Source organism: Gracilinanus agilis, chromosome 5 (assembly GCF_016433145.1).
Source record: "Gracilinanus agilis isolate LMUSP501 chromosome 5, AgileGrace, whole genome shotgun sequence".
NCBI lineage: Eukaryota > Metazoa > Chordata > Mammalia > Didelphimorphia > Didelphidae > Gracilinanus > Gracilinanus agilis.
Window position 1 is genome coordinate 50,043,377 of NC_058134.1, and position 27,848 is coordinate 50,071,224.

The following is a 27,848-nucleotide window of genomic DNA, read 5'->3' on the forward strand; positions in this document are numbered from 1 at the left end:
CCGGGCAGGAGACCCCCATGCCTCTAAGCCGCTGCTCTGCCTCTCGGGGCTGGGGGAGGGAGGGGCGGGGGCTCCGGCCTCCGCCTGGAGCTTAAGTCCGCTTCATCCTCGAGCCCCCGCCCGCCCCGCCGGCGCTAGCGCTCTGCTCCGCTCCCACCAAGGCCAATAGAAACGACTAGCCACGTTCCGCAGGCAGGTTCTAGCGGGAGAAGCGGCGGCGCGTGTGATGGCAGCCCCTGGCAGCAACGGCGGCAGCAGCGCCTGAGGTCTGCAACCCGGAAATTGAACCTCCGCCGCCGACCCCGCCGGGGCGGTAGGGGGCGCGAACTCGGAAGCGGTTCCCTCAGGCTCCCGGGAGACCCGGGGCGGGGCGTCGACCCCAGGGATGGGAGGTTCCTGCGGGCAGCTAGAGGAGCCGGCCCGAGGACAGCCGCGCTAAGTAGGGAGTGGCTGAGGCGGGTGGCGGCCGGTCTTCCTATCCCCGGAAGTCGTGCCGCGCCGTCGTGGTCGCCGTGGGCGAGGGCGGGGATGCGAAGGCGGAGACTGCCACCCCCCAACCCCCAGCCGGCCCAACCGGCCCGGCTCGGGTAAGATCGCGCGCGGCCCATGCTACTCCCTCGGGGGAGGGAGCATAGCGGACCCCCAGCGGGGCTGGATAGCAAGGGAAAAATCCTAGGCCTGGGACTGGGTGGGGGTAAAGAAAGGGAGCAGACCCTGAGAGGTCTGGCCATGCTTCCCCTCCCCTTGTGGGAAGGCCCTTCCCAGGCGAGTGATCGATCGATCGATCAGTCAATCAATCAGTCGCCCAGTCTCGGCTTCCTCCTGCGGAAATAAAAAATAATTCTGGCCCGTCGGCCTGTGCTGCTTCACTTGACAGTCGGTCACCTCTGCTTCCTCCAGGTTGTGGTCCTCGGCCTTCTGGGCTGCTTTCCACGTTCTGTCTGCTTCGTGCTGAACACCCCCTCGCCCAACCCGGGAACCTCTTGGGGATGACCCTATTGGGCTTTGGCGTTACTTGTCACCTTTGCCTACAGCTTAGCCAGTCTCTGTCTTTTGGGTGCGGGGTTGTTTGCATGGGGACTTCTCTCCTGTTAAACTGGGAAGCTCTCTTTTTGCTTTTTTCCCCCTTTTGTTGGTGGTATTATGCCCATCTCCTCACCCCCATATTTGACCCCTTAATAAATGCTTGTGGGTTAACATTTTGGCAAGCTCTTCATTCATCCCCATTGTTTCAGATGAGCAAATCCCTTTTCTTTCACGATCTCATCTGTATCTATGATCTTCATATGGGAATGGAGTGGAAGGGCTTAAATTTCCAAAACAGTCAACATTTTCAACCAAAATGAGCTATTTAAAAAAAAAAAAACATTTAGTGCTACTACACTGTGCAAATCACTGTGATGGGAGAAATGGAAAATTTTGAGAAAACACAATGGTTCTCTATAACTGTCTACTTAAGGGTGTGTGAATCATTCCCAAATAGCTACAGTACAAAATGTATTTGATAAGGACTTAAAAGATACAAAGTGTTCTGTGAAGTCTGAAATGGGTAAGAAAGGAAAGTCAGTGAAGATTTTTCTAGAGATGATGCCTGAATTGGCTTTTAAAAATGGATAGAAGGTAGGGTAACTAGGTGGCTCAGGGAATTGAGAGACAGGCCTAGAGACAGGAGGTCCTGGGTTTAAATTTGACCTAGACTCTTCCTAGTTGTATGACCCTGGACAAGTCACTTAACCCCCATTACTGCTCTGCCTTGGAATCATATATCAATATAATCAATACATAGTATTGATGTAAGTAAGATGGAAGATAAAACAGAAGGCATGGGTAGAAAGAATACAGGCAGAGAGGGGGAAAGGCATTCTCCTTTTAAGGAACAATGAAAGTAAAAAAAAAAAACACAGGGGCAGCAGGGTAGCTCAGTGGAGTGAGAGTCAGGCCTAGAGACAGGAGGTCCTAGGTTCAAACCCGGCCTCAGCCACTTCCCAGCTGTGTGACCCTGGGCAAGTCACTTGACCCCCATTGCCCACCCTTACCACTCTTCCACCTATGAGACAATACACCGAAGTTAAGGGTCTAAAAAAAAAATAAAATAAAATAAAAAATAAAAGCACTGAAGTATAAAGTATGGGATTGGAGGCAGTAAGGAAGCTCAGTAGAAAGAGCACTGACTCTGGAGTCAGTCAGTTCAAATCGAACCTCAGCACTAGGTGTGTGGCTTGGGCAAGTCACTTAACCTTTGTTGGTTTTAATCCACCAGACATGATTTAAGGACAGGGTTGATACTAATTTTTCAGCCCCTAAATTGTTGTGATTAGGGAGTATTTGCCATTTGTAAGAACTGTAAGCTTATTGAGGACAGACATGGTATATCTTCTCAATGCTTTATAATTTCAGTACGTAATAAAGAACATTGTATGCAAGCATATTTATATTAATTAATTTTTATGTTGTAGATTTTTAAATATGTATTTGTCTACAACAGAATGCAGAATCCTTGTGAGTAGCAATAATTTAACCCTTTGAACTTGTATACTTCAGTGGCTGGCACATAGCAGGCATGTGATAGGTCATACTCTATTTACCCTAGGCATAGAATTCCATCTCCCTCCCTTTTGCTCAATCCTGCTGACACTAGGTAAAGAGAAGACCTTAACATTCAAACTGAAAGTACCTACTTTTCTCCTGGGCTTCTGTTCCCCAGTTCCAACTGCCTCTAAAACATCCCTAACTGTATATCCTCTGAGGATTGAAAATTCAACACATTGAAATTGAGATAATTATGTTTTCGCCTAAATCTGTTTCTCTTCTGACTTTACTGTGTATGAACACTTCTATTCATCCAGATTCCTATATATTCCAAACTTTGGTGCTATGCTCAACTATTTCTTCCTTCCCATCACTACTCTCTCCTGGTTTTCCTCCTTTCTATCTGACTCTTCCTTCTCAATCTTCTTTGCTGGCTCTTCATCATATTACACCTGCTAACCACTGGTGTCCCACAGGACTCTTCATTGGGCTCTCTTCTTCTTATACTACCCTATTTCACTTAGTGATCTCATCAGCTCCCATGGATTCAATCATCATCACTATGTTGATGATTCTCCGGTCTTCTGTTGTAGTGTATACTTTCTCCTTTCTTCTGGTTTCACATTTCCAACTATTTATTGAACATCTCAACCTGGATGAACCTTAGGCATCTGAAGCCCAATATGTTAAAAACTGAATTTGTTGTCTTACCTCCCCTTTCCCATTTTTAGACTTCCCTCATATTGGCAAGGGTACCACCATCCCCCCAGTTACGAAGACTTGAAACCTAGGTGTTATCCCTCTATTCCTCACTCTTTCTCCCCCTACATTTCTAATCCATTGCTAAGACTTTTTGATTTTACCTTTATGAGCTCTCTTAAATGCTTCCCACTCCCTTCTTTTGTCACTGCCATCACCCTTGTGCAGCCCCATATCTCCTAAAACTTGGACTGATGTGATAGCCTACTGTCTGATCTGCCTGCCTGTCACAAGTACCTTCCCTCTCTCCTATAGGCCCTACTTCATTCATCTGTTAGAGTGTTCCCTCCTGCCTCCCCCAACCCCCACCCCACTTGTTATTCAGTCATTTCAGTTATGTCTGACTCTTCTTGACCCCATTTGGAGTTTGAGTGGTTTGCCATTAACTTCTACAGGAAGTCCTTTCTGGTCCTTTCAGTTTTAGTGCCTTCTTTCTCTCTGTTGATTATTTTCAGCTTTTCCTGTATACAGCTTGTTTGTATGTAGTTATTGTCACATCATCCCCTTTAGACTTGGATTCCTTGGAAGCCAGCACTGTCTCTTTACTTTTCTTTGTATCTTCAGCATTTAGCAGTGTCTGGCACATAGGAAGTATTTAATAAATGGAGATTGACTGACAGGCTCTGAGGAAGGAGCAAAGAAGGAGTGAATTCCCTGCATGAGAGTCGGCCATTTGCAAAGGTCTGGAGACAGAAGAGAGAGTGTCTGAGCAACAGAGAAGGTTATTTTGGTGGGATCACTGAGTATAGGAGGAGGGGTAATATCCATCAGTTTGGGAACAGCTTATATAATGCTTTCAAAGTCAAATCTGCATAGAAAAGTTTATATATTTTTATCCCAAAGGCCATTGGACTTGATTGAATAAAGGAATCACAGAGATGTATATTTAAGGAAACTTACTTTAACAAGCTGGGTGTAGCATTGAATGGAGTGAAAAACTTGAGGCTGGAAGACTGGTCAGGAGGTCTGGGGAAGTGATTAGGGCCTAAACTAAGGGGATGGATATATGATTGGAGATAAGGATTGGGAAGGGAGAAAGTTGTGAAAATAGAAAGTTAAGATTGGGCAACTGACTGAATTTATGGGGTTTGGGAGAGTGAACAGTTGAGCAGAATAAGGAAAGCTCTAGGGAGAAAGAGAATAGGTTCAGTTTTAGACATGTTGAGTTAAAATGTTTCTGGGATATCTTCATTGAAATATCTTCATTTAAATATTTTCTAAAGAGCCACACCTCAACTCAAGGATATTGATTATTTATGGTTTCTGCCCCCATTCCATCAGGCACATTTTATTCTAATCATTCTGCCCAATATATTAGGGATTCCTTTGGAGCTGATTAATAAATGGGGGTGGAGGGGGAAGATTCTCTAGTGTATAAGGGGGGGAAAAGACCAATGGAAGAAGAGTAAACAAATGATTTTGTCTTCTGTTTTCACTGAATCCTTCATTTCCTCATCATGATATGAAACTTACCTAGTCATCAAAAGCTAAATATTATAAACCACAGCTTTAAGTTGCTCATTTCCTTGTCAACCTCAGTAGATTATCTCAAGATTTCTTACCAAATAAATTTTAGCCTTAACCGCAATTTTTTTCCACTTTGAGTTATCAGTACCTCATATTCTCTTTTCCCTTCTTTCTATTTCAACTTAATTGTCCTGTTCCTTTCTGTTTTGTCTCAGGTAATTATGTTAGTACTTATTCTATTACCTTTTGAAAGCTTTCTTGAAAGTATTTTATTTTTAAAGTTTTGGGAAGTTGGGGGAGTTGTCATGTCTGTTTTTAGACTCTATAGTTCACCTATTTGGATTGAACAGAACCCTTAGTTTTTCATATGCTTTTTAAAACCAATTTGGAAACAATAAAAATTAGAGACATTTTAAAAATCAATATGTATTTGCCTTGCTGGTAGAATCATAGAACTACTGTTGGAAGAGATCATGGACCATCGAGGCCAAGCCACTCATTTTAAAATAAGGAAACAGAGAAACTTGAGGGAGCTTAAATGCCTTATTGCAGTGGTGGCCATTGAGTCTAGATCCTCTGACACTAGAGCTAGTGAGTGCTCTTTCCACTGTAAGGTGTTGTTTTGAATTGTATAATGCTGCCAAATAGAATTTACATTCAACCGGAGAAAAAGTTTTTCTGGTTCTTCCTCACTTAGCTTCAGCCTCTGGAAGGCTCTTCAGCAGAAATGTTTAAAAGGAATGGTACTATGAGGGCTATTATCTGGAACATCTTAAGATTAGAGATCCAGAGATAGAAGAGGCCTCTAGTCCAGCTTCTCTTTTCACAGATAAGGAACTGAGGGTCACTGACTACATAGAAGTAGTTAAGTATCAATTGGGATTTGAATATAGGCCCCCCTTCATTCCAAATTGAGTACATATTCCACTGTCATGCTACAAATAAAATATGATTTGTTCAACATTTTTACCAGTTTTTTTCTAAAATTAGTATATTTTTAAATGAAACAAAGCTAGATTGGCTACTTAGAGCTAATACTTATATTGTAAACCACTTTACATATATTATCCTCTTTAATCTTAACAAAAATCCCAAAAAATTGCTGTTATTATCCCCTTTTATTATTGGATGACAGTATCCAAAAAGATCTCTACAGTTCCAAATCTAATTAGATTAAACTTAGTAAGGATAAACATACACGAGTAGATTTTCACTTGGCCCAAGGAAATCAATAGTGTAAATACTAATATCTAACCAATATAACTTTATATGGAAAAGATCTGAGATCTTTAATGCACTTATAAGCTCACTCTAACTATAACCCACTGGCAAATAATGGCAATTAGGCAAACTAATGTGCTCTTTGGCTGCATTTATAGAGTACAGAAATTTAAGAAGAATATAACTGCTTGTCTTCAAGTACTTGGGTAGAAGAGAAAGAAACTAGAAGTAGTGAAATTTGCAGAGAAATGCTTTGTAGAAGGAATTGAGCTATATTCCTTTGTGAAGTGACTACCTGGAAGTGTGAAGCTGTCAGTCATCTAGCAGGGGATGAAAGACTGCTTAGAAAATTTGAAGGGATTCCTATTCAAGAACCAATTCAGACTGACCACAGAGGTCCCTTCCAAAATCCAGTCCCTTTGCTTGAATCTTTTAAACAAATTCCCAGTGGTTTATAGTCTTGTATTTGCCTTATTCTTCTAAAACAGGGGAAATGCACCATTCATCCCTTTTGTATATACCTTAATAGGACCCTTCTGAAGGACTTTCATAGAGACTTTTTAAAGTGCCCCCAATAAGTACTGTGAACTAATGCATTATCTATTCCTAAATAATACTTACCATTTGTGCTGGTCATTATATCTATCTTACAGGGTCCCTGTACCATTTTAAGGTGATAGCCTTAAATTGAATCCACAGATTTGAAGTAATTGGTTGTCCAAGTTGAAAATAATTACAAGATCAAAGACTAGAAAAGCAAAATTTGCCTCCTTTTTTGCCTACTTTGAGACAGTTTGCTATATTAGGCAGATAGGTGGCATAGGGGATAGGATGCTGGACTTAGAGTCAGGAGGTCTTATGTTCAAATCTCTTATTAGACACTTATTAAGTATGTGATCCTGGGCAAATCAGTTAACCACTATTTCCTCTTCTATAAAATGGAGATAATAATAGCACCTACCTCCCAGGGTTGTTGTGAGAATCAAGTGAGATAATATTTGTAAAGGACCCAGCATACCTTAAAGTACTATATAAGTATACTATTATTATCATTATTAATTTGAGAAGAATCTTAAAAAAGATTATTTTAAAAACCAAGTCTCCTTCCCCTGGCCCAAAATGAAAATAAGAAGCCATACTTTCCTCAAAAAAGACCTTCTTTCTATCCTAGGGTTTTACCAAATCCTTCTGTTCAAAATAATGTAGGTAAGTCATTAAATAAACTTAATTATAGGGGGGGGGGGACTAACAAAATTTTTTTAATTATATTTTTTTCTTTTGTATCTTCAAGTTAGTTTAATGCCACTAGGTACTGGATTGAGAATCCCAGAAAGAAATATACCTACTACCTCCTCAAAAAAAACAAGTAAAGCCTTGATGCTATAAGGTAAAACTTAGATCTGATCAAGTCTTTTTTGTGGTTAGATGAAATAACATATGAACAACATTATTGTGAGTTTCCAATTAAGAGAAACATTAATCTAAAACCCAAATAAAAGATTTAAAGCGGAACTTCCAAAACTTGTATTGTGAAACCCTCTGGAGCTTGAAATTTGATAAAATTCACAAATATTGGTTTAGGAGCTTGGAGTTAGGTCTACTCCTAAGGTAAAGAGAAGTGAAATTTGGGAATAAAATAGGAGAAAGGGAGTCAAGAACATTGAAATTTTCTCATTGCACATTTTATGGCATATGGTTTGGGAAATGCTGCTGTAAAGTGATATTGTTCTTGGTCAGCAATGATTAACGTAAAATTCTCCTCTTTTACTGTATTATTGAAAGTCTCTTCTCAGAAATTAACATTTATCTAGTAGCTGTAGTAAAGAATTTAATATGACTATCTTCACCTATTTGGCATTTAAAAAAATTAATAGGTTTTAAATTTATATTAGTACTGCCTGGAAGTATAATTAATACCTATTTTAAGACATTATTTTCTGTATGTAAATGGGAAAGAAGAGGGAGGCGAAACTTTTTTTCCATATACCAGTGATGGCCAAACTTTTTAAAGAGGGGACCAAAGGAAAGGAAATGCTCATTTGTCAGTCTATTTCTAAGGCAACTCTTTCAAAGTTTCATTGTATTGTATTCGTCAGATTAGGAATACTGTTGCACTGCTGGATAAAACATTTCAGGGGGCCGCATCTGGCCCATGCAGTAGTTTGCCCATCACTGGCATATACCATTTTGAGTGGAAATTTTTCTAAGAGAGATCACATGCATCTCTTCCTGCTTAAACAGATCATATTGAATATAATGTGTCCTTAATGACTCATGGACAACAGGATAAGCGTACTTGGCTACACTATGATTTGATGCCTTCAGAGATAGAGAGGCATAGAAGATTATTTTCTTTGGTACTAAATGGCACCAAACTGCTAGGCTTTTCAGCTTTTCTTTTTCAACTGTCCCATTTTGCTTCAGGCATTGTGCCTTTATTTTGCAACTGTCAGCCACACTGTAGTCGCTTTCCACTAGTTTACTTCTTTTCTTTTTTTTTTTTTTAAACCCTTAACCTTCCCATCTTAAAATCAATATTCAGTATTTGTTCCAAGGCAGAAGAGTAGTAAGGGCTAGGCAATGGGGTCAAGTGACTTGCCCAGGGTCACACAGCTGGGAAGTGTCTGAGGCCCAGATTTGAACCTAGGATGTTCCACCTCTAGGCTGGGCTCTCAATTCACTGAGCCACCTAGCTGCTCCCTACTTCTTTTCTTCATTGCCTGTGAAACCAGTTTAATTAAATTTAACAAATATCTATTAAGCTTTTAGTATAAGAAAAACAGTGTGCTTTTTTCGGAATGCAAAGTCAGAGACAAGAATTCTTTTCCTCAAAGTACTTAAATTTGGTTATTAGCTTACATTCTGTTGCTATTCATTTATATTCTAGCTTAAAATTGTATTTAAGGTAAGCATAAAGAAGCTTCAAGCATATCACCTATAAAAAAACAACATTAGATTTATTATATAAATTTAGTGACATCTCTTTTATCCTATTGGGATATTTTTACATCTTGGTCCTCACTGTGTTCTAGATAGTTGTCTATATTGTCATTGTTTAAATATTCTTCGATATTACCATATTACAACTAGATAGCTACTACTAATACCAAGTATATATAGCTTATTATTTTCAGATGCTTTGTGATTTACATAAGGAAGAAATACATAATTCATCTCTGTGTTTTTTTAAAAGGAAGAAAATAGAATTAATTCACTGATGTTGATTTATGCAGAAATTTATCCAACTAATTTCCAAAGAATATGTGAGGACCACTAATATGTCTTCTGTATTTAAAACATGTGGAAACTAAACCTCTAGACCTTAGTTTATTGAATAATAAAAGATAATCTCAGTTAGAATTTAGTTTATGGAATTGTACCCTATCCTTGCCTCTTATGTAATATGTATTCTGATTCTAAGAGTTTTCTAAAATGGAATGCAAAAAAAAATTATTGAAAATTTAACAAAGCCATGACTATTAATCAGAATCAATGCTTAGAAAATGTGTTTTGTATTTTACCTTACTATCAATTTTATGATTTCCTGCTTATTTCAGTCTCTCAGGTTTTGATTTTTATGTGGGTTTTCATTTTTCTAATAAAGCCATGGGAAATCCAGAAAATATAGAAGATGCCTATGTTGCTGTGATTCGTCCAAAGAATACTGCCAGTCTCAATTCTCGTGAATATCGAGCTAAATCATATGAAGTAAGAATGAAGTTTAATGTGTGCTATTTTTTCATATTTTATTTCCCCTACCTGTAAAAAGAATTTTCACATTCTTTTTTAAAATAGATTTTGAGCTCCAAGTTCTCTCTCTTTCTCTCTTTCTCTCCCCTGCCCCCTCCCTAAGACAGTAAGCAGTCAGATATAATTTTTATATACAAAGTCATATGAAAATATGTGCTTTATTCAATACCATTGTTGTCAACCATAACTTTTTAAAAACATATATATATACACATATGTGTGTATTTATATATTTATATATGTATGTATTAAACAAAAAATTTACCATGCAGTGTAAATTGAGTTTTTTTAAAGGATAAATCCATCACTCTTCCTCTCTTTTATTAACTGCTATTTGGCCAAGTCTTTAAGGTAATTTATTTGATAAATTTTTCTGGTGGGCTTTTGCATTTTATTCAGAAGAAAACAAATTTGTAAAGTGTCACTGTTTAAAAAAAAAGAATAAGATAAAATGTCAAAATTATTCAGAAATTCAATCTAAATAAGTATTTCTTAATTTCCTCCTTAAGACATGTTTGTTGTTTATTTAAAGTAATTTTTAATCTTTATTTAATAATCATATTATTTTGTGCCATTTTGAATGAATGACACTTAAGTCAACTGGTGAGGAGTTACTTCATTATGACAGAAATGTCATCCTTCTGTAGAATAGATTTCAGAAGCTTACGAGAAAGTTACAATCTAGACTCACTCCAACTTTCCTTTCTTATTTAATATATATGATTTGTTTCTGTGATCATAATTGATTATTTCTTCTAACAGTGCAATTTGCAACCCCTCTGTGCCTTCATACATGGTGTTCATGTTTGTTAGAGTCAAAATAATTTGATTGCTTGGCAGCCAATTTTTGATGAATCTTTCCAAACTTAGCTAAATTATTTCTTGGTAACAGACACATAGTCCATGTTTGGGTCTATATCTGAAATAGTGATCTTGAGAGCACTTGTCAGAGGTTGCACTCCAGTAGGATAGCCTTTAAAGATCAAGGACTATCTTCATATCAGATGAAGCACTGGGATGATATTTTAGTGGAAGTTGTTCTGGGTTTGGTTTTCAAAAACTCATTAGATTAGTATTACCTAGGTTCTGTGTGGACTTCTGTAATGATATTATATGATGTGGCAATATTCTACGATAAATAAATTATGTTATATAAAGCTTTTTTTTTCTTTTCTTTACTTTTGTATTTTTATAAGATTTTGTTGCTTGAAGTTCCCATTGAAGGACAAAAGAAAAAAAGAAAGAAGGTTTTACTGGAAACCAAACTTCAGGGAAGTGGTGAAATAACTCAGAGTATTTTGGATTATGTAGTAGAGACTACCAAACCAATTTCTCCAGCCAATCAGGGTATCAAAGGTAAGAACCTTGTGTTGAGAGCTATTTACTCGAAACATTCATGTGAAGAAACCAATGTATAACTTAAAACTTTTGCTGTTTTTCTTTCTATTTGAAATGCCTAAGCATTTTAAAGGAGATAAAGCTGCTTTGAGAACTTTATTGGCCTTGATAAAAAATAAAAAATGTAAACTGATGAATACTTAAGTTATTACTCAGTACTAATATAACCCTCCTCAGAAAAAAGGAAGGGAAGAGAATAAAATGTTTACAGTAGCAATTCAGTTCAATTAAATTCTGGGAAATTGGCAAATGGATCCATAGGATTAAGATTTGGTAGAAAAGACACTCAACATAGGACCTGGGTACAAAACCTGGCTTGACTGTTGACTACCTTGGGCTAGTCACTTAGCTTCTTTGGGATATCTATTCTTCATTCAATCAAAAAATAAAAAGGGGTGTGGTGGTCATAGTAAATCACCTCTAAGGTCCTTTTCAAATCCAAATCTGTGATTATCAGTTATAGCAATATTCCAAGTTGATTTGAAAACATTATTTTATGCTGTTCTCGTTGGCACATTATAACTAACCCCATCCTAGCATCATAAAGCTCTACTGTCTTCTCATTCAGTCATTGCCTAAGACCACATTACAGGGATCCCTTCTACATTGCAGGGGTTAGGGGCACAGTCAGCACAATTTGGAAAATCCATGTAAAATTTTCTGTCTTCGTCAGCATTTTCTTTGAGAGTTTTTTTTAATCCTCTCCATTGAATGCATATACATTGTGCCTTAAATGTCCATATTACCCCCTGATCAAGAGACTGAGAGACATTGTGTTAGTTATCTTCTGCTGGCCTTCACATGTTGTCTGTGGCTTTACTGTCAACAACTGATCACATCTGGCAAGATTTTACTAAGTATTTACTCGTATTTACTAAGACAGGAAATATGTTAATACATTTTAGAGAGATACCATTTGCTAAATGACCTAGTTAATAGAACTTTGTGAAAATATAAAGAATGACTGTATAGTAATCAGTACAATGAATTCCACAAACCACACACTGAGTTACCTCACAGTTATGCTCGTATAATTACAATGCTCAAAATGGGCAATTGAAAGAACTATTAGAGCTGGATTGTAGGTAGCAATAGAATTGGGAAGATTAAGCCCAAGAGGAAACGATGTAGAGAAAATGGTCACATCAGAGAAGGCTACTTTAGACAGGATACCTGGCCAGAACTGAAGGAATGACCCCCGTATGCTTTTTGTCCATCTAGGTAAACTGATGTTAATGTTTAGAAATTGAGACCAAAAGGAGAGGCAGGTACTAGTAGAAACAGAATCAAGGGATAAAGTTCAGGGTCAAAGAATCATATTGCATTAGAGGATCTTGGCAAAGTTCAAATGGGAAATGAATCTAAACAGAATAGAAATTCAAAGTTTAAATAGAAAATAGAATCTAAACAGAGGCTTATGGTTTAGTATAATGATAGGCAAACTATGCCCCACGGGCCAGATGCAACCCCCTGAAATGTTCTATCTGGCTTGCATGACATTATTCCTAATATGATGAATACATTGAGTAAGATACAATACAATGAAACTTTGAAAGAGTTGCCTTAGAAACAGACTGACAGATGAGCATTTCCTTTCCTTTGGCCCCTCTTTAAAAAATTGGCCCATCACTAACCAGAGCTGACCCGAAGTGCCTGCCCTCTACTTTGGTTTTAGTCCTCATTCTTCTTGCTTTCTGATGTGAGTTCTGGCTCCCCAGATCCATGTGGCTGGTGAATCTGTAGCAGAGTTGATCCTTTGGGGAGCTCTCAGACTTCTCATAAAGTGGCCACCATAATGAGCACTATTTTCTTAGATATTAAAATCTTTCTTTGCACTTTAAGAAAATAACAATGTTTAAAATAATTAGTGTTATTTTTTTTAAATCCTTACCTTCTGTCTTGGAGTCAATACTGTGTATTGGCTCCAAGGCAGAATAGTGGTAAGGGTATGCAATGGGGGCCAAATGATTTGCCCAGGGTCACACAGCTGGGAAGTGTCTGAGGCCAAATTTGAACCTAGGACCTCCTGTCTCTAGGCCTGGCTCTCAATCCACTAAGCTACCTAGCTGCCCCCAATTAGTGTTATTTTTGAGATAAAAAGGAAAACAAAGTATTTCATTTCTTGTTTCTCAATTCAGGACTGAATTCTTATTGAATTGAAATGAAAATAATTCATGGAAATGATAAAATTAATATTTTTTCAGAATAGCAAAGACAGTTCTCATTTCATATTTTTGGAATTGCATTAGAAAATTCTTCATTTAAACCCTCATATATTTTGTTACATTTTCTATTTTCCAAAATACTTAGGTTGTTTTTAGATAAGAACAAATTACTATTTCTCATACTTTATGCATATATCTATCCACATGTTCTTCTGGTGGCTTATCCAGAAACTAGCCTAAATGTTGTTCTTCTATGCTATATCAATGCCACAATCCCTTTTCTTGGGATATGGAAATTTGTTACAGAGAAAATGGAAATTTCCTTTGTTCAGCTGCAAGACAGGAATGAAAATGAAACAGCAAGGACATAGACAAGGAAAAGATATCTCAGATATGGAACTGTTAGGATGAAAGTTATGTGACTTTGCATCCACAATTGGAAAAGGAGACTTTTAGCTCTAGCCCTCCATGCCTTCCCTTCACCCCTACTCTTCAAAGGAAAAAGATTTTTAGAAGAAGGCTGAAGTCAAGAAGGAATACAGTATATAGAAGAATATTCTTGTGGGCCCACCCAGCATTATAGTAAAAGGCTGATTGCTTGACATTGCTATTTCCAGCCGACACCTTTAGTGTTCTCCTTCTCAGTTGGCAGATTGTGAGGGCTTTGAAGGCTTTACCTTTTGAAATGTAGGAATATCCCTGATATCCAATCTGCAGAGCCCTGTCCTGATAAATTGTTACCCCAATCCCTAACTGGGTCAAGGTTATTCCTTTGCTCCACATATCAAATTCTCCTACTGAAGAATTAGGCTATGGCCCTGAACTAACTAGATTGATTATCTCTGTTATGAATATCCATCATTGTTGTAGTAATGTAATGTTTTGTCAGTTTTGTTATTGCAGATTAAGAATTGATTATATCTTCCTAATTGCATTTTTCTTTAAAGTTGGGTCCTATTTTGTCCATAAATTTTTTTAATGCTCAAGATTTATTAAATTGGATAATTTAAGCCTTTATGTTGGTTGAATTTTTTTTATATGTTAAGGAAAACGAGTGGTATTAATGAAGAAATTTCCTCTTGATGGAGAAAAAATGGGCCGAGAGGCATCTTTATTTATTGTTCCATCTGTTGTCAAAGGTACACTTTTGAATCCATATAAACTTTACATGCTAAATTAATATTTATTGAAAAATGCATAAATTAATGATGATGATTTTTATATTCTAAAACATACTCATCAAAGAAAATAATCAGTTCTGATTTCAGTTTAGAGAGAATAATGGATAATCCAAATGAAATCTGGGACATGGTTTATTCTTTTTTTCTTATTTTAAAATGTGGGGTAAGGGTAGCCCAAGCAAAAGGTAGCATAGGTGTTAGTTTTAATAGCAATCAATTCATAGGCAAAGACAGGAAGAAAGGAGAGAAATGGATACATATTTGTGAATCAACAGAATATGGAGATGATCTTCAACCTATGAGGAGCAAAAGAGAACATCCTCCTAAAAGGAAAACTGACACATCAGGGGCCATAACTAGAAAACTTAACGTAAATGTGGAAAATGTGTTTGGAATTCAGGCTTAGTTAGAGATTAGTTTGTGCAGGGCAAACCAATGTTAGGCCTGACTGTGGCAACATGAAAGGCAGTCTAGCATAATGGCTAGATTCTGGCCTTAAAGTCAGAAAGTCCTGAGTTTAAGTCTCATCTTACATACACAATGGCTTTATAAAGTCCCTTCATCTCCCAGAATGCACCACAAATCCATGGGACTAAATCACAGAGCAGGACTGAACTGCTTTATGAGAGAATTTCTTCACTAGGAGCTGTGTATTCCAATGGAATTGCAGGTCTGAACAAAAAAAAAAAAAAAAAAAAAGCACATTAGCCTGTTCTGATCTTCCTGGGGAAATGGAGTATAGCTTTTCTCTCCTACTCATAGTTAAATAGGAGATGGTAGAAGATTGAGGAGTAAGAATTTTTCAAATTTTTGAGCCATAGGAAACAAATTGATGTCAAATCTTCCAGGTTACTTTCTAATAATATTGTGTTCATTTGAGGAATGATTTGCTATTTGGTGTATACTTTATAATTTTAATTGTGTTATTTTTTAAGTGAAGAATTTATATAAACTTAAGTCTTTCATTAGAGTGATTATTTTTCATTCTTTTTTTTAGATAATACTAAATATTCATATAGTCCAGGATGTCCAGTTTTCTACTGTTTACAAGACATCATGCGAGTCTGTAGTGAATCCAGCACTCATTTTGCCACTCTAACTGCAAGAATGTTAATTGCCCTGGACAAGTAAGAATTATTATTAGAAAAAAATTACAAGTTCTATAAAATAGTCTCATATTGTTCTTCAAATATGAAACCACTGTAGCTTACAACCACTTCTGAGAGTGCCAGGATACATAACATATTATTTTATACATATGTTTGTCAATTTTTTCAAGCTGTTGATTAAGATCAGTGGAGGGAGTTTATACACCAGGAGTTCCCCACATAAATGAAATCATGGGTCTGGATACAGATACATAATGTTTTAGACAGATTTCAGAGTACAAATGTAATTAGTTTTTAGCAGATTGTCTCATTTCTTTGAAACAATTGCAAAGAAGGCAGTTCTGCAGATGGAGCAATGGCCTAGGACCCTGGTATAGGGGCAGGTTTGATAACAGTCTACCAAGCAACAAGTCATTTAACATCAATGCCTTTAATTTTCCATTGGTAAAATAAACCTGCCACACACCAATGCTACAGTGATGTTAAGGAGATTAATATAATGAAGGTTATAAAGTACACCCTACATTTTTGAAAGAAGTCACTAATATAAAGATAGAATATGAAAAAGAGGCATGTTATTGTGTGCCTTAAGCAACAAGTAAATTACTTAACTAGCAACAATAAAGTAAAACCTATATCAAGGCAGCTTGAATACATGTTGCAAGGATATCCTGTAAATAGACTGACTATTGCTTTATTCATCTTCACTGTTGAATAAGGACCACTGTGGCTTGTCCTTCCTATTTTTCAGGTGGTTAGATGAGCGACATGCACAATCTCATTTCATTCCAGCTTTATTCCGACCTTCTCCTCTTGAGCGGATAAAAACTAATGTCATCAACCCAGCATATGCCACTGAACCCAGCCAGACTGAAAACTCACTTCATATGGGTTATAGTGCACTAGAAATAAAAAGTAAAATGTTAGCCTTGGAAAAAGCAGATACCTGTATCTATAACCCTTTGTTTGGGTCAGATCTCCAGTATACAAACAGGGTATGTAAACCTTTGAAAAAACTGCCACTTCTGTTTTTAAGAGCAATTTAACAATGTCCATAAATGCCAAGTTGTTTTATTTGATAAAATCTTCATTAACAATTATGCACATTAAAATAACAGATACAAATGCTTGTTTTGTTTGAGGGATTTATAACTTACAGAGTTCGAATTTTTTATTCTTTTCCCCTACTTTACTAGGTAGATAAAGTGGTAATAAATCCATACTTTGGCCTTGGAGCTCCAGATTATTCAAAGATTCAGATTCCTAAGCAAGAAAAATGGCAGAGAAGCATGAGCAGTGTTACAGAAGACAAGTACTGTGTTGTTTTTATTCTACTTTCACTCTTTTCCTAAAGTCTAGTACTAGGATTAGTGTTTAAATTTCTGTTTATACAAATAATATATTCTGTCCTCCATTGAAGTTCTCTGATCCTTTACTGGGGAATAGAAGTGACCTGGGGTTCTTGAATCCCATGCCCATGAAACACAAGCTGTGGTAGGTTCTCTCAAACCAGAAAGGCTTCGAGAATGGGTCTGATAATAAATTTTGTCACCAAAAGACCAGCCTAACAGGTTGGCCACAAGGTGGCATTTTTACCCCCTCAAACAATCTGGAGGATTATCTGCTATGTCATAGAAGGGCTGCAGTCTGCATCAGTGAAAAGGAACACTTATAACCATTAAACCATAATGTATGAAATATTTGTGAATATTCACATAGAGATTGTCATTCTTTTGCTTAAATTTAAAAACTCATTTTTAATATGTATTAGTAGTTTGAGTATATTTTGTTTTAAAGTACATTTTGATTTGCGTTTCTTTTATCATGATCAGGGAACATCAATGGGTAGATGATTTCCCTCTTCATCGAAGTGCCTGTGAAGGAGATTCAGAATTATTAAACCGTCTTCTCAATGATAGTTTTTCAGTAAACCAGCTAGATAATGACCACTGGGCACCTATTCATTATGCATGCTGGTAGGTATTTTTCTTTAAAAATGATGTTACATCCTATGTTATTATTATTGTGATTTGAGTGTTGTTTCAATTATAGTTGTTTAATGTTTGTTTCATTTCTATGATATCTGGTACTTGTATGTAATGATTTAAAAAGTCAAAAGACACCAATCATGATTTTGAGTAATTTATATTTTCAAAATATCCTCACATTCTTAGTATGTCTGATACTGTAACTAATTGACAGTAATAAATGTTGGAGTTTTAATATTTACCTCTTTAATCAACAAGAAAAGTTGATGAAATATCTTATTTCTAGGGAAGATCTGCTATACATATTCTTTTTTTTTTTTTTTTTTTTTTAAGGCAATGGGGGTCAAGTGACTTGCCCAGGGTCACACAACTGGGAAGTGTCTGAGGCCAGATTTGAACCCAGGACCTCCTGTCTCTAGGCCTGGCTCTCAATCCACTGAGCTACCCAGCTGCCCCCTATACATATTCTTTTAATCAGTTCTATAAGACAGTTTCTCTCCCATTGAGCATACAGTTTAAAAAAAATAAAGCCTTCAGAGATTATAGAAATTAAAATATTGAAACTTTTCTTCTTGCTAAGGTTGTGCTGCCTGAAAATGACAATTTTCAACCAGTATAAAACTTGATGCCTTGGCATCTCTCTCTTTCATCTCCCATCCTTCTTTCTGGCAATGGGGCCTACTGGATAGAGCACTGAATGTAGTGGGATGAATGTGAGAATGACAGAGACAACCATTTTATTAAGTACTTATTACTTGCAAAGTACTTATGCAAAGACTGACCTAACAACTGGAAGTACAAACAGGAAGACAACCTGGGGACAAGTTCTGCCTCTGACACATAATTGCTCTGTGTCCGAGGGCAATTTTTAACCTCTCAGTGTCCCAGGTAACTTTCCAAGCCTGAAAATTATAGAGAATTGCTGATCTGCCTCAGTGGAGGGAGTTTCTACCGCAGAGAATCCCTACTCTAGTAAAATCACAACTTCAGCTTTGTCATACAAACACAAAGGAAACAATCTGTGCCCACAAGGAGCTTATGAAGGAAGAAAGTATACATCTTATACCTGGGAGAATCCAAAGGGACTCCTGTCAGGGCTGGTAGTTAAGCTCAGCCATGAAAGAAGCTCTGAACACTAAGAAGTGAAAGCCTTTTCAGACATGGAGGATAGTCATCCCAGGTAAAGTTACAGAATCAGAAAATGTAATGCTGTGTAGAAGAAATAATAAGTAGGTCTACCTCCTTAGAATAAAAAGTGTGTAAGAGGAAATAATATGGAATCAGCATGAAAAGAGAGTCTGGATCCCTATTGGGAAAGGCCAAATGGAAGAGGCCTTATTTTATCCAAGATGCAGTAGGGAACCACGGGAGCTTTTGGAGAAGGGGACTGACAGTACAATTTGTGTTTTAGGAATATTTGTTTTTCAGTTGTATGGAAGATAGATTGGAGAGGAGAGTAATGAAGTAGGAAGCCCAGTTATAAATCCATTGCAGACGCATAGAAGAGATGTGATAAAAACCTTAAAGGGTGATTTTATCATGAATGGAAAGAAGGAAATCTGGTACAAAAATTGGTGTGGAGATTGAATTAATGTGACTTGGCATCTGAATCAATATGAGGGCTCAGAAAGATTGAAAAGTCAGAGTCATATAGATCAGGGACTCTACACAGTAATGTTCATGGAACCTATAAGTGCAGATGAAGGTGCTGAGAGAGGGGCTATAGGAGAAACAGCTTTTAAGATCTAGGTGCGCCCTTAGCTAAAGAACCATTTTTGTCCTTCCTCTTTTAGATGCTCTTTTTAATAAGGCCACTTCAGCAAATACTGAAGTGCTAAATCATATGAGGCTTGTTTCTGACTAAGCTATATGTATTGTGCCACTTAAAGTATTTGTTGAAATACTGAAGGTAGCTCAGCGTTACAGTAGACAGAGTGCCAGAACTGCAGTCAGGAAAACCTGAAATCAAATCCAGCCTCATACATTTGTGATCCTGGGCAAGTTACCTAACCTCCCCCTGCCTCAGTTTTTTCATTTGTAAAATGATGATAATGGAACCAACTTCCTAGAGTTGTAAGGATAAATGTAATAACATTTGTAAACTTGGTAAGCACAGTTCCTAGCACAAAGTAGGTACATTTAAAAATGCTTGTTTTAAAATTTGAATCTATTCTAAAAGTTTGGCTAAGAGAATAAAGATCTCTCCTCACAAAGCATTTGATTTAGTAATAAAAATGTTACTGTAACTAAATTATTTAAAATTCCTTGGAAGACATAACGGTAGAAATGACTCTGTTCAGTAATCTTCTGGCAATAAGCATCAACTAACAGGGGAGAGAGAGGGATGGAGACAAAGAAGTTGATATTGAGATATGTGTTTATTCAGCACTGGAATGGAGGAGATCCAGGGCAGAATCCATGTTGAGGAGGGTAGATAGATGTTCAAGAGACCGAAAGGCATTTCAAAGTCTTCTGGAGGAGATCTATGATCCATCACAATTTGGGCCATGTCCATCCACACAGGGAGGACCAAGTGGATGAAGAATGTTTCTTCATATTCAGTTACATAGATGGACAGGGAGCTAAGTCTAGAATTAAAAAAGAAAAAGAGATTGCTTTTAGGAAATTGCAAATGCTTCTATTGATCCCAAATTCCTATGAAAGCAGAGGCCTGATTTTTTTAGTACTAACATTTTACTGGTATTGCCATATGGCAAAGAGATTTGGAACACTCCTTCAAAGAACCAGAGATGAGTCACCCTGAAGACAGAGAAAAAGGTTCTGTTCATGGTGCTCACCCTGAGAGCAGGGTACTCCCAACATAGAACAGATGAGGTGTCATGAGAAAGAACTGGCCTTCAAGTTGTATCATCCAGTAATTTTATAACAGGAAGAGAGGATGGGCTGGTCACATGGCCACATCAGGGGATGACAAGGAGGCTTCCAGAATACTTGGGATGTGAAGAAAGTGTAAAGAACACCTCAACTCATTGGGTAGACTCCCCAGGGCAACTTTGGACAGAGCATAGACAAAAGTCTCACAGGATAGGCAGGATGAATGGGTGGCAATCTGCATCCCTGGAGAGAATTCCCAAAGAAATGAGATTACAGATTCATTAGAATTCTTATAAGGCATGTTGCTAATTTCTGGGTAGACAAAGATTTAAAAAAACTAGCGTAAGTCCTTGCCCTCAAAAGGTTTTTATTCCACCAGGGAAAGGGGGATAAGTTGACATGGGAAAGGACTTAGCCAGTGCCTCGGATAAGTACAGTACAAGGTAGAGAGTAGGTAGAGTGTAATGAAAATAAGATAGAGATCAAAAAGAAATGGTCTACAGAAAGTTAAGGGAGAGAACCCTTTGAGCTGCATAGATAAAGGAAAGTTTAATGAGTAGCTAGCACCTGAATTGAACCTCAGGGTAAGGATAAAAGATTCTGAAAAGCAAAGATGAGAAGGATTGCTTCAGATATGAAGGATGCCCATGCAGGTGCCCTGGCAATGGCAGGAGAAGGTACATCAGGTTCAGTTCAGCTGGTAGTCAGGTTGTACTAGAACCTAGCTAGGGTGGCCTAGAAATGACTGGAAAGCTATGTTGTAGTCTAATTGCAGAGGGTCTTCTAAGTAAGGTGAAGAGGTATGTTTTATCTAAAGGTAATAGGTTTGAAACCATGGGCTTGACAGGGTCAGGCCTGTATCTTGGAAGATGATTTTGGTAGCTATGAGAAAAGTGGTTTGAGGAAGTGTACACTCCCTAGCAGTCATTGTGAACAGAGCACTCTCTTCAGACTTATCTTTGACTCTTCACTATGGCCAAACTCATCACTTTTTTCCCACCTTTGTTTTTTTATGTCCATCTCCTTTCTCATTTTCCCCTTTTCTAGAAAAACCTCTCCTGACTACCTTATCCTAAACTAATTTCTTCCTTCTTTGAACTCCTGTATTACTTTTTGTACTCTGTTAACATTTCCTATACTGTTGTGTTGAGCTGTTATTAAACTTTGAATAGCTTAATTTTTCTTATGATTATACCTTACTTCCTCATCCAAATTATGAATTCCATTAGGGAAAGGGCTATACATACCTTCTATCTCTTTGTTCTTTAAAAGTATCTTGCAATAATAGGCATCTAATGAATATATATTTTAAAATTTTAATATTTTTAAATTATTTATTTAATAAATTAATTTGGAATATTTTATTATTATATTATTCATGTTCTTTCCCTCCCCGCTTCTGGAGCTGATGAGCAATTCCATTGGGTTTTATATGGAGCCTAATGAATATTTATTGATTTGATTTTTACTTTTACCCTATTGGTCTCATTTGTTGTTTCTGATTTAGATCAGATTATTGAGGCTAACTTCTTTTCTTGCAGTTATTTTGCAGTTACTGAATTGAGCACTTAATTGTTCATTATCTTGAATTTCCTCACTTAGAAATTTTGACATGTTTTTCTATCTACACCTTCGTATACTTTGTACTTCGTTTACTTTGTACTTCTCCCTCTCCCTGCCCAATTTCAATAGAAAGTTTTGTCTTCTCCCAGTTCATCAGAAATAGAAACACTCAACTTGAACCAAAATTACTCAGAAGAAACCCCTTGCCACCGTACACATTTACGTCAGTGTCTTAATCCCTTGTTATATGTCCTAGAAAACCTTAGCAGTCTTTGGAATATTGTCTAAAAATAGGATTAAAAAAATAAATCACAGGTAATTTTTTTTTAGTTAATAAGTTCTTTTTTCTGTAGGTATGGAAAAGTTGAGGCTACTCGCATGCTGTTAGAAAAAGGAAAGTGTAATCCAAACCTCTTAAATGGGCAACTTAGTTCTCCCCTTCATTTTGCTGCTGGAGGAGGACATGTTGAAATAGTGCAAATCCTTCTAAATCATCCAGAAGTGGATAGAGTAAGTTGCTTTTTCCCTTTTTAAAAAATAGTGATTACACGTAATAACACCACAACATTAAATTGCCTTTCAAAGAGTCTAAACAGTAATAGAGGTATTTGTCATTTTATAAATGTAGACTAAAACAATATTTATATGCAAGTTTTGCTGTCATACTTAAGAACTGAACCAATATCCTAATAATTTCATATAAAATGTTCATTTTGCTTCTAGGATGTATCTTAATGTTTCTTCAAAGAAAAATAAAATGATCTTTGTAAAACATTGGTTGTGTCTATAATCAGAAAACAAGATACTGAAGTTCTTGAACGTTAGTCATTGACTATGTATTGAATATACACAAAGTATTACTTCAAAATTTCTAGAGTGACAGACTGCTGGCATAATAAACAGTATTGTGGGAACTCTAGGAATTATTAATGAACTTTCTACTTAGAAAATAGCATGCTGATTATGACGCTTGCAATTCCTTTCTTTTCCTTCTTATTTGTAGCACATTATTGACCAGCAAGGAAGGTCTCCGTTAAATGTCTGTGAAGAGAACAAACAGAATGATTGGGAAGAGACTGCAAAACTGTTGAAGGAAGCCATCAATAAGCCAGTATGAGTTTTTAAACAACTTTAATCTATTGTATGTTTTTAAGTTCACCTGTTACTTACAAGTTTTTGACATGATAGCACAGAGTATTGATGGCAAGCCAGTACATCAGTAGGCAAATTTCTGGTTCGAGGCAAGGGACAAGGTATTACTGCTGGGTGATTAGAATTTAGAGGTTAGTAAAAACTCACTAAATTACTCTGATAACTCCATATTTGTGATTATTCCAGCTGTACTGACATTTGCTTTTATTTGGCAAGCCTTTTTTTCCATGATAGGATAAATCAGAAGCATAAAATTTGTAGGACTATTTAAACTATTTAGAGGATTTTTATTTTTTGGTAGAATCAACATTATTTTTAGGTGGCCACTTAAGGGGCTTCAAAAAATTTTATATTTTCATTAAAACAAGACCTGCTCCTTAAGATTTCTACTGAGCAATACTATATTAGACTATCTCAAGTCACTGCATGTGCTTATATGTTTATTTTTTTTGTGTTTTTCATTAATTCATTAGTTTCATTAATTTAGGGCAGCTTACCAACATTAGGTAGAACAAATTAGGTAGGTTTTATTGTGTTTAATTGTTTCTTAGAAAGAACAATAGTTATTCATTTTATCTTTTGCATGGTTCTAGAGATATATATTGCTATTTAATGAATTATTTTGCTGAAATGATTGAAATTTATTGCAATTTGAATTTACAGTATTTCTTAAACACCTTTTAAAGAACCTAAAATTTTTCCATTGTGGGTACTCTCTCCAACAATATAGACCACTAAACTTCTTGTCCTTTAGTGTTTCTGGGGCTGATAAATTTATCACCCTGTGAAGAAAATAAAGATACTGCTATTCTAAAAGTCCCAATGCAACCTGTTAATGAGCCTCAGATAAGTGATAATGAACATGCTGACTATGGAACGATTGATTGGCTTAAGACTGAGAAAGGAATATGGCATGTCTATATATATATATATACTTGTATATATAGCAATATATATCTCATAGCTATAGTGGTATGATAAAGGTTTATTTAATAACTAAAGGAAACAGTTATGCTTTAGAATGATGTTATTAGATTTTTATATTAAAAAACATTTGAAAAACTCTAGAAAATAATTTTCTAAAGAAAACCCATATTCAAATTGTTATATTCAGCATTATCAACCCAGTCTTTATGTCTTTTGAATTAACAAGTATTTATGGAGGTTGCTTTGCATTTTGCTGCTGTTTTGAAGGATTCAGAATAAAATGTGTCTCCTGCCCAATTCATCTGGGAAGACAGAGTCTTAAGGAAAGCATAACAAGTAATATGAAGCAGTTAATCATCTGTCCAGAGCCCACATTGGAGAATTCTAATTATTTAGATCATGGACTGAATCTAGTTGCATTCTATTTGGAATTTGGGAAGAGTGGGAAATGGTTGTGGAAGGTCCACTCTTCTGAATTAGGCTTGTCTGCACTTCTTTCTTTGCCTTATAGATGTTTCTAACTCCAATTTATACTCCTCTATTCACACCTAAATATATACTTTCCCCACAGATGCAGCATTCTTTTTATCATACATCATTTTATCATACATTACTAACTTGACTTGGGAGTTATAGCATCCCTTGAATTTGTAATAGATGAAAGGAGTGTAGACATGTGACTTTTTTCGAGTGATTCTGAGTAGCCTAGTTCAGGCAAGCATTAAACAAAGAGCAGAAATTACCCATGGATTAGAGCAATGTGACCCAGAAAAGGGGTTTAAAATCTGAATTGAAAGAACCCTGGTTCAAATCCTGGCTCTTCTACTTATCATGTGTGTTACCATGATGAACCCCAAGTTCTTACCAGGGTTTGGACATGTTTGAGCTTGAGCCCCAGTTCTCTGTTTAGAATATTATAAAGTCAAGGATCCAAGAGAATTTAGAGTAATGTAACTAGTGGTGAATTAAAGTGATATTTGGCCTTTGCATCCTTGGGACGTCTTCTGTAGTTTCTCATGCCAGCTACCCTTGTCCATTTTCTCCTCAGTTTCCTACCATGTGACAGGAGTATTGTGTACCCATGCTGGGCTTTCATCACTCTGTTGTTCCCTCACAAGCTATTGTTTCTTCAGGGCATCAGTCTCTTTCCTTTCCATATTCTCCCCCAACATTGCTAAGAAATTCTGGTTTTTGATGCTTTTTCTAGGCGTTTCTTTCTTTGTAGCCCTCTGAAACATTCTGACACTTTTTTTCCCCACCTAGCTCTAGATTCTTTAGTCCTCCTCCACAACCATTCTTATTTGCAAATACCTTATATGTAGGATTTATTTTAACATGGAGAGATCACTGTTAGGATTAAAATGGACTCCTGTTTTTAGCACAGCATGAGCTAATTCTGCATTATCAGTCTGTGATATAACATATATTTCATAGAGAAGGAGAGAGGCATTTTTATCCAAAAATGGGCATCTCCCTTTGGCTGTTCTGGAAAGTTATGACATGGAGGGGTGAACCCTGCATCGCACCATTGGGAGCCCAGGGTACTGGACACCTATCTGCAGATGAGACTTTACAGTTCACATTACATGGTTGGGGAGGAAGGAGGAAAAAAAAACACTTGTTACTTTTAAAAAATACATTTTTCTAATATTTTAATTATTTGATATATGTAATGTCACAAAGTAGCTGTCATGGGGTAGTGACATTATATATCTTAAAGAATTAAAACATTTAAAAAAAATTGGATCCTGAGAAAAGAGAAGTCAGAGAAACTGCCAGAGGAAAAAAATGGAGACAACTCTCATCTTTTACAGTTCTCTTCAATTTGCCTTTTTGGGTTCACTCAGTGCTGCTTGTCTTTACCATGTTTGCTGTGGCATGAGCTCGCCACCTAGTGCCAAAAAGGCAAATTCAGAGGAACTTGTGTTTTTCCCTAGGGTTTTCATTTTCCTGCTTCCATGTCTTTGCTCAGGCTATTTCTTCTTTTTCACCTTTTCCTACGGAACATCCATACTTTAAAGACCATATCAAATGCCACCACACTTAACCTTTTCTCTGCTCCAATCCTCATTTTGCAGTAACATTTTTCCCCCTCAAAACTTATAAAATAATTTTATTTGTAGCTCTCTAACACATCTGTAAGTGAAGTTTTCTCATGAAGGCTAATCCCTCCTAAAGGTAGTCTTAGTGTCATTCTACCAAAGTCCCTGCTTGACCTCACTTCAGGAGTCTTCTTACGTATTTAATCTCTCTCTATCAACTTGCTCTTTCTTATATTGCTACAAAGGTGTCCAGCTCTCTCCGATTCTAACAAAGTTCCCTACGCCATGATCCTTCTGGCCTAACTACCATCTTATCTATCTTCTACCCTTCCATGCTAAACTTAGGACACCCTTTCTCAGGACATCCTGTCTCAGGACAGTAGAACTTCTTCTACAAGTGGAGGGAATGAGAGGGAGGAAAGAAGCAGAGATTTTGAGAATGTAGATGGGGTCGGGAGTGCTGAGGAATCTCATGTCCCATGGCCATACTGTTTTCTACAGAGTAAACTATATCACCTATTGTAAGTATCAGGTCAGAAGCAGGGTTGGTGGCAAGAGGAAAGAAGGGAAGGTTGGAGTAGTTGCTCTTGGGATGAAATAAAAAGCTAGTTTGCTATAGCTTTCTTTCCAAGAAGCAAGCAACTTTTAATTTCATGGCTGCCATTGCTGTCTACAGTGATCTTTGAGCCCATGAGTATAAAATCTAGCACTTTTGTTTCTTCTCTCTCTATTTACCAGGAGCAGTTTCCAAGATCTTAGGGTATTGTTATGTTAAGCTTCAAGCCACCTTTTTTTTTTTTTTAATATATACTCGCCTCTTTCACCCTCATGAAGAGGCTTCTTAATTATTTACTTTCTGCTATTAGAGTGGTATCATCTACATATCTGTCTGAGGTTGATATTTCTCCTGGGAACCTTAATTCTGGCTTTTGATTCATTGAGCTGGCATTTCACATGATAATATGTTAAATGATCAGGTGATAATATATAGCCTTGTCATATTCCTTTGCCAGTCTAAAACCAATCAGTTGTTACATAGTCAGCCTTATCTGTTGCTTCTTGGCCTGCATGCAGGTTCTTCAGGAGACAGGTAAGATGATCTAGTACTCTCATTTCTTTGAGGACTTAACACATTTTGTCATGATCCACATAGTCAAAAGACTTGGATGTAGTCATTAAAACAGAAGTAGATGTTTTTCTGAACTCCATAATTTTTTTTTGCTTTCTCTATAATCTAGCTAATGTTGGCAATTTGATCTCTGGTAGACCAGCCTGCTCTTCTGATATTTCTTGGTTGAGTTACTGCTGAAGCCTAGCTTGCAGAATCTTAAGCATAACCTTGCCGGCATGGTAAAATAAACACAGTTGTTCAGTAATTTAAACATTCTTTGGCATTGCCCTCCTCCAAGATTAGGATGTAGATTGATCTTTTCCAATCCAGCGACCACTGCTGAGTTTTTCAAATTTACTTATATATTGAGTGTCACACTTTAAGAATTTTAAATAGCTCAGTCAGAATTCCTTTACCTCCATTAATCTTATTGTTAGCAATGCTTCCTAAGACCAACTTCACTTCATTCTCTAGGATATCTGACCAGTAACCACACTATACTGGTGATAAATGATGTTAAGATCTTTCTTTTATAATTCTTCTATTTATTCCTGCCACCACTTCTTGAGCTCTTCTACTTGTTAAGTCTCTACCATTTGTGCCTTTTATCATGCCCATTTTTACATGAAATGAAAAACAGCTCTAATTTTT

At 36.9% G+C, this 27,848-nt stretch overlaps 1 protein-coding gene across 1 annotated transcript in view; it reads left to right on the forward strand.

Moving 5' to 3' along the window:
- Positions 1-377: 377 nt before the first annotated feature.
- Positions 378-27,848, forward strand: part of LOC123248492 (krev interaction trapped protein 1) — an 89,383-nt gene continuing 61,912 nt past the window's right edge. The window contains exons 1-10 of the mRNA XM_044677281.1: positions 378-587; positions 9,581-9,684; positions 10,923-11,082; positions 14,336-14,428; positions 15,468-15,597; positions 16,331-16,574; positions 16,776-16,891; positions 17,412-17,555; positions 22,319-22,475; positions 22,969-23,076. Coding sequence (XP_044533216.1) covers positions 9,583-9,684; positions 10,923-11,082; positions 14,336-14,428; positions 15,468-15,597; positions 16,331-16,574; positions 16,776-16,891; positions 17,412-17,555; positions 22,319-22,475; positions 22,969-23,076 — 1,254 coding nt within the window. The 5' untranslated portion in view covers positions 378-587; positions 9,581-9,582. The remainder of the gene's footprint in view (positions 588-9,580; positions 9,685-10,922; positions 11,083-14,335; positions 14,429-15,467; positions 15,598-16,330; positions 16,575-16,775; positions 16,892-17,411; positions 17,556-22,318; positions 22,476-22,968; positions 23,077-27,848) is intronic.